This window comes from Petaurus breviceps, unplaced genomic scaffold (assembly GCF_028583685.1).
Source record: "Petaurus breviceps papuanus isolate PSGF00001 unplaced genomic scaffold, PetGlider_PUasm1.0 89798, whole genome shotgun sequence".
Classification (NCBI taxonomy): domain Eukaryota; kingdom Metazoa; phylum Chordata; class Mammalia; order Diprotodontia; family Petauridae; genus Petaurus; species Petaurus breviceps.
Window position 1 is genome coordinate 70,487 of NW_027187124.1, and position 13,928 is coordinate 84,414.

The 13,928-nt window shown below is 58.1% G+C and overlaps 1 protein-coding gene across 2 annotated transcripts in view; it reads left to right on the forward strand.

Annotated features, from left to right (window-relative positions):
* Positions 1-2,182: 2,182 nt before the first annotated feature.
* The window catches only part of TH (tyrosine hydroxylase), a 13,754-nt gene continuing 2,008 nt past the window's right edge, over positions 2,183-13,928 (forward strand). Inside the window, exons 1-11 of one of the 2 annotated variants that reach the window (XM_069107297.1) lie at positions 2,183-2,284; positions 5,540-5,752; positions 7,973-8,147; positions 8,980-9,068; positions 9,195-9,262; positions 9,790-9,840; positions 10,804-10,949; positions 11,430-11,565; positions 12,386-12,455; positions 12,602-12,658; positions 13,137-13,232. In XM_069107297.1, the coding sequence (XP_068963398.1) occupies positions 2,183-2,284; positions 5,540-5,752; positions 7,973-8,147; positions 8,980-9,068; positions 9,195-9,262; positions 9,790-9,840; positions 10,804-10,949; positions 11,430-11,565; positions 12,386-12,455; positions 12,602-12,658; positions 13,137-13,232 (1,203 nt within the window). The remainder of the gene's footprint in view (positions 2,285-5,539; positions 5,753-7,972; positions 8,148-8,979; positions 9,069-9,194; positions 9,263-9,789; positions 9,841-10,803; positions 10,950-11,429; positions 11,566-12,385; positions 12,456-12,601; positions 12,659-13,136; positions 13,233-13,928) is intronic. The other variant, XM_069107298.1, reaches the window with a different exon arrangement.

The following is a 13,928-nucleotide window of genomic DNA, read 5'->3' on the forward strand; positions in this document are numbered from 1 at the left end:
CACACACGAACACACAAACACACAGACAGGCATGGACACACAGACACACAAACACACAGACACACAGGGACACACAGACACATATAGACAGACAGACACACATGGACACACACAAACACACAGACACAAAGACATACACACAGACACACAGGGACACAGACACACACAGACACACATGGACACACAGACTCACAAGGACACACAGACACACACAAACACACAGACACAGAGACATACACACAGGGACACACACACAAACACAGACACATATAGACAGACACACACAGACACACATGGACACACAGACACACACAAACACACAGACACAGAGACATACACACAGGGACACACAGGGATACACACAAAAACACACAGACACACAAACATACACACACACACAGACACAGACACAGACACCCCCCCCCCCCCACCCACAAAAAAAAAAGATGGAACAGGGGTTCCCCGTAGGCCTGGGGCAGGGGGGACACTAGAGAACCTCCAAACCAAACTTCCATTGGCTGGGGAGGAACAGGGGGGGGGGGGGGGAAGGGGAAGGGCAGAGTCCATCCTCGCACCCAGATCCCTGGAGCCTGCCCATGCCACCTTCCCAGTTTTCTTTCCTGGGGTCTCTCATTTAGCAGACCTGGGCTTTCTGCCTAATGGGCCCTGGATGTTGGGGCAGCTAGAAGTCCCTTCTGGGGTGGGGGCTGATCAGGGAAGGGGGCTCAGCAATGCACATGATCCCAGCCACAGAGGGAATTGCACCCAAGACCTACTGCACACACAGGCTTGTTCTGCCCAGGTGCCTTTTAGGGCCACGATGGGACTGAAAATGGTGCGCGCATCCTTCCGAGTGCTGGGGAGGAGCTCTGTCCTGCCGTGTCCCCAGTGTCCTGGGAGACATGTTTCCATAGTCATCGCTTCTGTCCAAGTCATCCTCCCTGCCCTCCCGTCGCCTGGGTGTCAGGTGATACCCCACTGCATGGTGGGCGTGCTCCCAGGAAAAGTGGTCACTCCCTCATCTTTCTGGGCCGAATCACATTCAATGCCCAGTGAAGACCAGTCCTGAGCTGGCTTTAAGTGGACCCCCCCCCCATTTCTCCTCACACAGGCAGGCATCAGGGAGCTCCCACAGAGGCCTTGGGATCCTATGGGTGTAAGGGCTGGAGATGCACAGGGGATCATGGGACCATTTCAGGGGAGGGAGACTGAGGCCAGAGAGACAGATCCCATTGCCCTTCACCCGTGAACCCCTGGAAGGAAGACTCGGGATTGTCAGCCCCTTTCAGAAGGCCATGGTCTTGTTCAAGGTCGCACAGCAGGTGAGATGAAGGGCTGAGACCCGAACCCCGACCTTGGCCCTTCTAGCACAGGGCATTTCTCCCCCTTCTGTGAGCAGTCTTGGGATTCCACACGGTGCCGTGGGAGAGTCTTGGCCAGGGCTGGATGCTCAACAGCTGGGTCACCCTGGGGAAGCCACCTGGCGTCTCTGAGCTCGTCTAGACCATGGGAATGTCTTCCCTACCTGGTAGGGCCATGGGGAGGGAGAAGCTCTGGGAAAGGGAGCCCAGGACCTCACTGGACCCATGTTTTGGAGAAGGGAACATGGGAGATGGGAGTCAGGGGGACCCCAGTGTCCAAAAGGGTCTGCAGTGAGGCCTCCACCCTTCCCTTCTGGGAGAAGCGGCACCTTTCCCCTAAGCCTGGATAGCAGGCCTCCAATATTTTGTCCTGTCTCAGTGGGGCCCTGGGTAGAGAAGAGGCATGGCTGCCCTGTCCCTGGGGGGTAGCCCTGGCTGGCAGGGGCCAGCGGGTGAGGACCAGAGCCCTCCGCCCCCACCCTGGCTCATTCAGCTTTCTCCAAGGCTAGGGGATGATTCAGAGGTGACGGTGGAGAAGCAGATAACTCGTTTTCTAAAGGCGAGTGTCTGCAATCTTGGGAGCAATTAGATTTAATAGAACAGAAGCCTGCTCTCATCTCTGGCCCCCTCTTCCTCCCTCCCTCAGGCAGTGCAGAACCAGAGAGCCAGGGAGGGAGGGGGGCCAGAGAGGTGGCGGTGGGGGGAGCCAGCGGGGGATCTGAAAGGGGCTGTGACGTCAGCCCTGCCTATAAAGAGGCTGCCTGGGAGAGGGGAGTCAACAGCGGAGACCCCGGACGAGAGACGGACAGCCCGCTGGCACCATGCCCATGCCGAACACCTCCACACCTCCAGCCAAGGGCTTCCGCAGGGCAGTGTCCGAGCTGGATTCCAAACAGGCAGAGGCCATTATGGTAAGGGCTGCAGCGCAGGTCCTGGGGGAGGCTCCTGATCTCCTGGGCTGCTCCTATCCCTGACCCCCGCCCCCCGGCATGGGGATGCTGAGCCATGAGGCTAAGGGGCCAAAGGATGCCCCAGTGCCTCTCCTAGGAGCTTCAGGGGGCCTACCACCTAAGGTGATATGGATGGGGTGGAGGGTGTCCCTCTGAGCCTGGGTGTGTCTGTGTGGTTGTGGTGAGGGGTCTGGGTTCTGTGTCTGTCACAACTCGTGTGTGCACCCAAAGAATCCCAGACTACATAGATCAGCTAAAAAGGATGTAACAGATCAAGCTGTCTGACCCCTCCCCCCATTTTACAGAGAAAGAAACTGAGGCCCAGAGAGAAGGGAATAGGTCTGAGCTGGAGGCAGGGCTGGGGCTGGGACCCAAGTGTATGTGAAGGACTCAGGGAAGCCAGGTGGCAGAATGGACAAAGCCCGCTGGTCCTGACCTTCCCTAGGCTGGCATCACTTGGAAGGGCTTCAGCAAGTCACACCCTCTCTGTGGGCCTCAGTTTCCACACGCACTAATTAGAGGGTGATTTGTGGACCATCAGCTTCTAGTGTTTGGGGGAGCGAGAAGGAGCCTGGCCAGCCTTGTGGCAAGGAGCAGGAGAAGTGGGCATTCTTGCATTCCACGCCTGGGATCTAAGCTGGGCAAGGGCTCGGTGTGCCCAGCAGCCAGCATGGGGCCTGGCACATGGCAGAGAAGTGCTTTCTGCACTGACACTCCTCTGCTCAGGGTTTGTCTGCCTGCTTCCCCTAGCCAGGACCTCCTCTCTCTCCTTAGGGAAGACACAGTGAGTGGGTACGGGCCACCACGGGGGCATAGGGGCCTCTGAGACCTTGACCAACCTGCCTAGCCAGGGCATGCCATGCTCCTAGGCTGGGCAGGACACCTGGGGCTCTGATTGTCCTCAGTCATTGACTGATGCAAGCCTTTGATGGGCTCCTCATGTGGCTTTCCCCTTGTTCCTTGTGATGATCAGAGGGAGGGGCCCCCTCTCTGTCAACATGTCCCCTAAGCCCATTCCCCACCTTCAGGGCCTGGAGGCTACAGCCTCAGAATGTCACAAAAGAAATGAGTGAGGGCTAATCTCTCATTTCATAAATGGGGAAACTGACTCTCAGAGAGGCTAAATGAAGTTCCCATAGTCCCACAGGGAGTGGGCGCCATGGGGAGGGGAGGGGATGGAGCCTGAGGAAGTTCCTCTGTTCCCCTGAGCAGAGGACAGAGAAGCAGCTGCCTTGTTTGGGGGAGGGCACTCTACCAAAGGCCACTTTCTTCTGGTCTGCATCACCAGCAGATTCAGGGGTGTCCTAAAGCCTGGGGCCAAGCTGGGATGGCCCTCCATAAACCCCCCGGGATCCCAGAACATCCAGTTGGGAGGGGCCCCTAAATCCCAACCCACCCAAGGCACCTTAGACCAATGGCACCATGGAGATCCAGAGAGGGGAAGGGCGGGCAAGTCGCCTCTATTCTTACTCATCTATAGTGAAATCAGACCTCCCCTTCCGTAGCTGAAGAGCCTGGCTCTGAGCTCTGACTGAACCGAGGCCCAGGCCCTCACAGTCGAGGTGAAGTTACCTCTAAGGGGGCCCAGAGTGGGCAGGGGTGGGAGAGGCAGCCCCCTAGGGCATGAGGAGCCTGGGGGGGCGGGGTGTCACTGCCTAACATTCAGAGAGGTGGCCTGGAAAGAACACCCAGATTGCCTTTCCAAGTCCTCGTTCTGAACCTGGTGGCCGATGTGAGCACTCCCTCCCCAGGCAGGCTAGGTCAGCCCCTTGAGGGGTCCCTGGTGGAGAAGGCACCAGCCACCTGCCAGCGCCATCCACACTCCCCTCACTAGGGCCAGCTTAGGTCTGCCCCCTCCCTTCCAGGCTTGTTATCACCCTTTCCCAGCTAATGCGGTTAGGGACAGGCTGAGGGCTGGAGCTGAAATGCTTTATCTAGGGGGTGGGGGGGCCCTCAAGGGCTGCTCATGCTCCTGCTGCCCAGCTGATCACAGAAACAGGAGAAATTCAGTCTCCTCAGAGTCAGGCTTCTGGACCCAGTCACGCAGCCCATTACCTCCCCAGTTGGGGGGAGAGGCTGGCCAGGGCTCCCACCCATGTCTGGACACAGACTTCCAGAGCCCTGGAGGAGGAGGAGGAAGATTTGGCAGCTCTCCTGTATGGGTTGACTAGTTAAATGGGGAGGTGAAGACATCGATTCCACACTGGAATATATTCACTTGGTCAAGGCACTGAGGCAGAAAGGAGAAGCCTCTTTGAACTGGGCTGAGTGACCGGGGCAAGGCTTGGCCACTCTCTGCCAGTCTCCGTAGAGGAGAACCCAACTCTCAGGGCTGCCTTGGCAAACCTGGCGATGCACCAGCTCTTGATGGAGCCTTTCTTGATGACCAGAACTCACCTCCATGGGGAGAGGGCTGCATGGAGGAGGAAGAGCACCCCTGAGACCACAGCTGTGCTGGGGGATGACTGGGCTCTCTCTCTTTCCATCTGGGGGACCTCGGTCCAGCCCTCTACCTCCCTGAGCCTCAGTCTCCTCATCTGCCAAATGAGGGGGGCTCCAAGCTCCCTCCCTGCCCTAGGATCCTTTTACCCCCCAAATCTGTAACTGAGCTGCCTCCTTGGTCAGTGGGCAGCCCTCCTTTGACCTCTCTGGGCCCCTGGAGAGCTTACAGAGAGGTGGACTGAGTGGATCCTGAGGTGAAGGGACTGAGGTGTGGAGTGGAGGATTAGGAAGCTGGTGCTCATGCCTACCTGCATCCCCCAGGTAGGTCCTCTGGTCCCCCAGCACCATGTACTTGGAAGCAGTGTCTGGGAGGCCCTGAGTGACATAGGGATCAGGTGACCAGCTGGTCACTTTGGCCAGTGTAGATGGCCCAGCTGAATCATGGAGATCCCAGAAAGGACTTTTTTTTTACCTGAAATACCCAGTTTGGGTCCCTGGGGCAGCTGGCTCCTGGCTCATCCCGTACTGTGAGGGGCAGAGGAGAGTGGGCACTGTCTGGCTCCCTGGGACCCGGCCTTTCCTCAGGTGGGCCTGGGGAGCTCTGACCACAGAACCCAAGGCTGGAGGGACACTCCAAGTGTGATTCAGCTCTTCCCCACTTGGCCTTTGCCCCACCACTTGGTGCCCATGCCCACTAAGATGGTGAATTTCTCCCCTGGGTCCCAGAGTGGGGCTGGCAGGGTCTGGAGCCCACTGTGCTGCTGACCCCACTCCATTCTGGTCCAGTCCCCAAGGTTCATTGGCAGGCGGCAGAGCCTCATTGAAGATGCCCGCAAAGAAAGAGAGGCAGCCGTGGCGGCAGCAGCAGCAGAGGCCTCCGGGGACCCCCTGGACACCATCGTCTTTGAGGAGAAGGATGGGAAGGCCCTTCTCAACCTCTTCTTCACCCTAAAGACAGCCAAATCAACATCATTGTCCCGGGCCCTGAAAGTGTTCGAGGTGAGGGAGTGGGGGCTCTCACTGGCTCAGTGGGAGCTGGGCACAGGTGGCTATGTGGTTCTGTGGTGGGCTTGGGCCAACCTGGGAGGTGCCTGGTCTGTGATCACAGCCAGGGTCAGGCCATGGCTAGGTGAACAACCTCCCTAACTGAAGGCTATCAGACCAGAGGATGTCCAGTTTAAGCATGGGAGGGACTTGGCAGGTCATCCAAAGCAGCTCTTTCCTCTCTGGCACTTGAGACCCTGGATTGAGAGTCTATTTGACCAAGGTCACAACAGCTGAGCCAGAATTTGAATTCAGCTCCTCTAAGTCTTGGGCTTCATTGGCTGAGGCTTCTCTCTGCAAGGGCAGGGGCCAGAGGGTTTTGACTGACTGGGAGCTGTGGGTCTGGAAAGAAAAGGCTTTGTGGGAATTGGATGAAGGATTTCATGGAGCTGTTGGTAAGTGGACAAGACAGTACTCACACCTAGCCCTCCCTCCTTCCTGCACTGGCTCCCAGGGCTGGCAGGACAAATGTCCATCCTGTGAGCCCAGGGGGAGGAGGAGGGGAAACGCCCACCTCTCAGGGCCAGAGGGAGGCTGTGGAGGTGTGGGGCAGGTTGGGAAGGGAAGAGAGGCATGTGTGTGTCTGTGTGTGTATGTGAGTACCTGTGTGTAAGAGAGTACGGGTGTGTCTGTGTGTGTATTTAAGAGAGTGTGTATCTTTATGTGTGTGAGTGTGTATCTGTGTATGTGAGAGAGTATGTGTGACACAGACAGAGAGAGAGACAGACACACAGACAGAGAGAAAGAGAGATGGGAGAGAGAGGGGGGAGAGAGGAGAGAGGGAGAGCATGTGGGTCTGCGTGTGGGTCTGGGTAGGCAGCAGAAGCCTGGGATCGATCCCACAGCCTGGGGCTATGCAGGTGGCAGTGCCTGGTGGACAGACCAGCCCCCCTCCCCCACTTTGCAATGACATTTGCCAGTCAGCCACAGGCCCCTGGGTGTGGCCAGAGCATCTAATGGGATAGTGACTGTCAAATTAACCAGAGATTGATGTGATGAATGCCGGCAGGTGGGAGGAAGAGTGTAGCCTGGATGGGCTGGGGTGGGGGCCAGAGCAGTGGGTTCTGAGCTCACTCTGCCCTGCCCTGGACAGCCCCCAGCCCCTTCAAAACTACCATGAGGGAGGCTCATGACCAGCCTGCAAATGGCAGGTCTAGAAGAGGCCATCATGACCAATCTGTCCATTTTACAGAGGGGGAGACTGAGGCCCAAGTCACACAGATCACAGAGATGGAACTCAAGTGCAGTGTATTCCCCTGCTCCCCTAAGCTCGACCCCCGGCTTCCCCTCTTGCCCCCACTGCTTGGACTCTTACGGTGTGGGTGGGAGGATGGCTCACTCTTTTGCAGTGCCTTGATCCCAGTCCCAGCATCAGCAGAGACCTGGTTATGGGCTCTGGCTCTGAGAGCAGCAGGGGCAGTCAGTCATCTCTGAGCCTCGGTTTCCCCATCTGTCAAATGGGGATAATGACGCTTGTACTGTTCACTGGGCTTTTGTAAGGAAGGCTTCGTCAATCTGGGATCGCCGGAATAGTGGGGGTGGGGTAGCTATTAGTCTGTGCGTGTCGCTGTCCTGCAGAGGCAGAGAGGGTGGAGACAGGCAGGACCCCAGTCTGCACAGTTCCCACCCCTCCCAGCTGGCTGACACTTTCTGGTTCTCCAGCTCCTTTTACCGGCCGGGCAGGGGCTCGGAATCAGGAGGACCCGAGTTTAAATCCAACCTCGGACACTAGAGTGGCTCTGTTCTTAGCCAAGTCATTTAATTTATCCCAGCCTCGCTTTCCTTATCTGTAAAATGGGGCTGACAATAGACGGACCTTCCAGCTGCGGGGATTCCCCTCGGGAATTTGGGCGTTCCCCAAAATGGGCGCTATTGGCGTCATTTTATAGGCAAGTCTCTTTCCCTTTTGGAGCCTCAGTTTCCTGTCCTGTAAAAAAAGGGGTCGGGAAACCTTTCTCGCTTTCCAAAGGTAACTCCAGCTGCCCTTAGAAGGGGTCGGGAGCAGGCTATTACACCTTTCATACAGAGGAGAAAGCAGAGGTCCGGCTGGCGGACCTGGGGCTCCTCCTTTCGCAGCCGGACGGTGTCCCCGGCCCCGTCCTGGGCAGCTGAGAAAAGCAGGTGAGAGGGGCGGGAAAGTGTTCAGTGACCCCTTCCTCCTCTCCCCTCCACGAGACGTTCGAAGCCAAAATCCATCACCTGGAGACGAGGGCCAGCAGAAAGCCGAGGGAAGGGACCTCGGAGCTCGAGTACTTCGTCCGCTGTGAAGTCCACAGCGGCGACCTGAACACCTTGCTCAGCTCGGTCCGGAGGGTCTCCGATGAGGTGCGCAGCACCAAGGAAGACAAGAGTGAGTCCTGGGCCCCGGAGCCCCCCACCGGCTGTGTGCTCTCCCTTCCTCCCTTCTCTCTCTCTCTCTCTCTCTCTCTCTCTCTCTCTCTCCCTCCCTCTCTCCCTCTCTCTCTCTGTCTCCTTTTCTCCCCCCCCCCCCCCTCTCCCTCTCTCTCTCTCTCCCTCCCCCTTCTTTCTTTCCTCCCTTCTTCCCTCCCTCCCTCCCTTTTTTCCTCTGAGTTAGACAGAAAAGGTGGGGGCAAGGACAGAAAGGTCATACTGTCCCCAGAAGGCACCAGCTAGAATGCCTATATCCCTTCTAGCTCCCTCCCTTTGGCCCACAGCTTCACCCTTCTGTTATTAGTACACTGTCACAAAGGGCTTTCTTCACATAACCCCTTGGGAGATGAGGAACACCCCCCACTCACCCCTTCCTGGACTGTCCATGGAGGGGGTCCTGCTCCCTGCAGCTTGCAGCCAGGGTGGGGGTGACCCGGGATCTCTCCTCTGTGGCAACAACCAATTCTTGGGCACTACTTGGGCTCAAACATGCACCCACTGTGGCTGGCTGGCTCTCAGACCTGACTCCTGCCATCTCAGTAGTGCCCTGAGGGCCTTCCTCAGGCTGGGGGGAGGGGAGGCTTGGCAGAGGAAGGAGGACTGCTGTAGGAGAGGGGGATGTTCCCTTCCCTAGCCCCCACAGGGCTGCTGAGATCAGTCCCATAGAGATGGGAACCCTTCTTGTCTGGGTGAGTTGGGCTGCCCCTGTTCCATCCACCTGGCAGGGGCAGAGAGAGCCACACAGAAGCAGGTGGCATCTGTAGAATTAATCAGGCCTCTTTTCTGTGAAGTTCACTGGTTTCCCAGAAAGATCTCTGAGCTGGATAAATGCCACCACCTGGTCACCAAGTTTGACCCTGACCTTGACCTGGATCACCCTGTGAGTCAGCACCTTGGTGTGGTGGGAGGGTGGGTGGGCAGGGAGAATGGGGGTCTGGCAGACAGCCCTGGGGTCAGGGCCAGGAGCCGGTACCCTGACCAGCTCCCTCTCTCCTCTCCTTTGCAGGGATTTTCTGACCAGGTCTATCGCCAGAGGAGGAAGGCAATAGCAGAAATCGCTTTCCAATATAAGCAGTAAGCCAGTCCAGCTCCCCTCCTACCCCCATTGCCATCCCCAGGGACCCTGGCACCCTAGAGTCTCCCTCCACCACCATCCTGAGGCCAAAGTCATGGCAGGGGCCCGAGCCAAGTGGCAGGCTAGGGTCTAAGAGAGGCTGGCCTCAGACAGTGACACATACAGAGTAAGAGACCCCTCATAGACAGACATGACATTGGGATGACCACAGGCTCACTGAGTAGGCCACAAAAGGGCATGTCCAGAGCTCTTGGTGGCTGGCCATGTGAGAGACGAGGATCTCATCTTAATCTCCTGAATGGGGCTTGGGCATTGCACAGGGCAGCTCTCAGTGGGTCACACAGCTGAGACACAGTGGGGCAGCATCTGCCTCTTGCTGCCGGCATTCTGTGCCAACTGCAGAACATCTGAGCTGGGGCATGAGGGGCAGGGTCTTAGAGGCCATCTGATCTAAGCAGGGGCCTTGACTTTGGGGAGCTTTGTTGGGGAATGTGGAGCAGACCAAAGTGACCCTGAGCTCTTTCAGGGGAGAGCCGATACCCCGTGTGGAGTACACAGCAGAGGAGATCGCCACCTGGTAAGGGAGGGGTCCAGGGGGAGCCCAAGGGAGAGGAGGGGGAGCAAGCTGGAGAGAAGCAGCCCAGCTCAGGGGAGAGGCCAGCAGCCAGAGAGATTTAGGGCTGATGGTCTCTCAGGGAGCTCTGGGAGCTGGAGGAAGCATTATGGCAAGATGGAAGAAATGGTCAGCAAACTATCAGCCTTTATTGGACGCTTTCTGTGCACCCAGCACTAGGACCTGGCTCATGAGGCCGAATCCTGCCTGGGAGGAACCCAGAGAGCAAACACAGCCTTATGTTCTTGGCAGTGGACACAATGAGCCCTGACAATGAGTGAACACAAAACATAGACACAGGAATTTGGGGTGGGGTGGGAGGGTATGAGCAGCTGGGGTAATCAGGAAGGGCCTCAAGCCCCAAGGACTGTTCTCTGTGAGGCCAGAAGGCAAACAGGGCTCAAGGGGACAGGAGAGATCAGGGAAAGCTTCCTGGAGAAGCTGGGCCTTGAAGGATGGCTTAGAATAAGGTAGGGAAGTGGTAAGGAAGCTGAGCAGGGGGGGGGGGGGATGAGGAGCAGAATCTCCTGGGGACAAAGGGCTTGTCTGATGAATAATGAATGGGTGGCTGGGTGGCTGGGTGGGTGGCTGGGTGGCTGGGTGGCTGGGTGGCTGGCTGAGTGCGTGGGGGGGTATAGGCAAGGATGGATGGAAGAATGGATGAGGAGAGCCCAATTAACCTCATTCTTGCCTCCTGTCTTATCTTTATTGCCTCAGCTTTCCCTCTCCTTCTGCAAGAGAAGTTGGTAGTTAATTGGTAACTAGAATCTCATTGTAAATGGGTGATGAGCAGCCACAGTGCAGATATAGAATCCTTTATTGTTTTACATACTACGGGTTTACATAAAGTGGGGCTCACCTGTGTCCGTGTCTGGGCTCCCTGGGGCTCCCCTGGTTCATGCCCCTCTATCCCTGCTCCCTCCTCAGGAGAGAGGTCTACAGCACCCTGAAAAGCCTGTATCCCACCCATGCATGCCGGGAGCACCTGGAAGCCTTCCAGCTGCTGGAAAGGTTCTGTGGCTACAGCGAGAACAGCATTCCCCAGCTGGAAGATGTTTCCCGCTTTCTAAAGGGTAGGGGCAGAATCCCAGGGACAGCTTGTATGTTGGGTGTGAGGCAGGTGGTTGTGGCCAGGTGGGCTGAAAGGGAAGGGCCTTCTGGCTCGAGAATGAGCAGGCCACAGGCTTGACTTTGGGGACAGTCTGCCTCCTGAGGCCTATTACAGTCTGTGACCCGTGGGAGAGAGGTATAATGTCCAGAGGCAGGAAGAGAGGGCCTCCAGGGGGCCAGAAGATCTGAGTCCCAGGAGTCCCAAGAAAGGAAGGGTTCATATGGGCCAGAGTCTCCCAGGGAGGCCTCCTGGGAGAGGTAGGCCAGTGGAGAGAGGGAGGGGCAGATTCAGGAGAAAGGCAGGGGAGACAGTGAGGAGAGCAGCCAGGCTGGGGCAGGAGAGAGCTGGGCTCTTCCTCATTGCCTAGGGCTGTGAGGAGAACCTGCAGGGCCCAGGGCCAGCTGCGCCTGGACTCTCAACCTGTCCCCTCCTGCCCTTTCAGAGAGGACAGGGTTCCAGCTGCGGCCGGTGGCCGGCCTGCTCTCTGCCCGGGACTTCCTGTCCAGCCTGGCCTTCAGGGTGTTCCAATGCACTCAATACATCCGCCATGCCTCCTCGCCCATGCACTCCCCAGAGCCGTGAGTAGGGGCTGGCTCCTACCACCCCCAAGCCCAGCCCCAAGTCTGTCCCTGTCCTGGGGTCCCAGAATTCCAGAGCCTCCTCCCTGACCCCACCCTCTCTGGCCCCAGGTGCTCCTGAAGGCCCAGGGAGGAGCCTGCCTTCCCCAGATAGGTATATGTATATATAGGTATATCCCCAGGTAGGATAATGCCTCCATTCCCACCTCCTCTCCACCCAAACCTTGCTCTCCTCATCTCATGGGACTGACAGATGGGGAAATCGAGGCCTGGAGAGTGGCTCAGTTTTCTCACATACACCTAGTGAATGCTTTCCCTTGGTCTGGGGTGGGGTGGGGGTGCAGAATAGGATCCGATTCAGTTTTAGCCAACAAACCCTGCTTAGGCAGTGGGGATGCTGGGTGAGGGGTAGGTAAGGCCAGGTCCCCTTCCCTTGGCTCCCAGGGGGGGTCACACCTGGTGAGGGCCTGGGGAGGCAGCTGCCCACAAGGACACTTGTCACAGACGCCTGGGGTCAGACTTCCTGGAGGGAGTGTCAAACAGGCTGTGCTTCTGTAGAGGTCAGGCATTAGCTAAGGAGTGAGGAGGTGCTCTGGACACAGGGAGCAGGTGAGACAGGGCTGGGAAGGCCAGAGCCTCGAATGTGAGGCAGAACCTTAGGGGGGAGGACCCCAAAGGAAGCAACCATCCCTGGGACCAGCCAGCGGAAGGCAGAGGGTGGGGAGGCATGTCCCAAGGAGACAGACGGGCCAGCTCTCTCACCAGCCCCTGTCTGCTTCTTTTTCCCTTCTGGGCATCCATGGGCGGGTGCTGAGTACAGGGACTGCTGTCATGAACTCCTGGGGCACGTGCCCATGCTGGCAGACAGGACTTTTGCCCAGTTCTCCCAGGTGAGTCCTCCCCTCTTGGCTTTCACACCCACAGCCCCCGCACTGCCTGCCTGGCACCTTTCCAAGAGCAGGGATGTCTGGAGGGAGGGGGGAGAAGCAGGCAGTGACCCAGACTCATGGTGTCACCCTCTGGCTCCCCTTCCCAGGACATCGGCCTTGCCTCCCTTGGTGCTACTGATGAGGAAATTGAGAAGTTATCCACGGTAGGTCGGCCTGGCTGGGGTGGGGCTGGGGTGCCTCACGGAGGCTGCAATGGGGAGATCTGGCTTCTCCATGACGTTTGGGGGCAGTGATTGCAGCTGGAGTCTTCTTCCACTCTGCAAATCAGTTCATAGGAAAGTTCCATCCATCTCTCTACTCCCATAGTGAGAAAGTGAGTCCTGTCTGTCCCAGACTGGAGGCCCCTGGAGGGCAGGGCCCAGGGCTGCTCCACCCCCTCCTCTTTAGCATAAAATGGCAAAGGGGTGGGCAGGGGGGGAAACAGGCCCTTACCTTCAGGGACCCCTGAGTCTGAGGGCAGAGCAGCAGGGTTGGGGGGAGGGGCCCACAGGCCAGGGGCAGGCTCCCAGCAGGTGTATGTGGGGGGTCTCACAGGCCAGGGGCAGGTGTGTGTGTATAGGGGGGCCCCACAGGCCGGGGCAGGCTCCCAGCAGCTCTCTGGGCGGGGTCTCCTCTTCCCAGCTCTACTGGTTCACTGTGGAATTCGGGCTCTGCAAACAGAATGGAGCTGTGAAAGCCTATGGTGCCGGCCTTCTGTCCTCCTACGGGGAGCTGCTTGTAAGCCTGCCCCCTCCCAGCTCCTCTGCAGATGGAGACTTCCTCCCTTCTTTCAGGCCATCCTCACCCTGCCTTGGTCCTGGGGGCTCTGGCTTTCCAGGGAAGCTGGGGCTTGGGCCTCCCCCCGCTCATTGGGAGGCAGAGGGGCTGAGGAGGAGACACTGCTGCCTGGGGGGTCCCCTTTGCTCTCCTGAGCTCATGGAGCTTTTCTACCCCACTTCCCACTAGATGTCCCAAACTTGGTCTGGCGGGGCGGGGCAGAGACCCCCCGGACGCCAGCCTCCTGTCGATGGGCTGCAGTCAGTGCTGCCTCTTTCCTTCAGTGGGGGCCTCCCTGTGTGGTAGACAGAGCTGGAGGGGGCTTCAAGGGCTCTTCCTCCTCCAGTCAGGAAACCAGCCACCCCTTTGTGCAGGGACAGGCCCTGGCTGGGCCCCCATCCCTGAGGGAGGTGCCACGCTAGGGGGTTTCCTTTGAGGAGATACTTCTTCCTGAGGCCCCCGATGGTCTGGGAGGCCCTGGGGGAGAAGCCAAAATAGAGAGTCCGGGGCTCTGAGGGCCAAAGCCTGGGACCCCAGGCCAATCATTTCCCCTCTCAGGCCTGTGTCCTCCCCCACCTGCAGTGGCTGAGACTCCAAGGTTACTCTCAGATGTTCCCTGCACTGTCCCTGCCCAGGATTTCCCAAAGCTTATGGGAA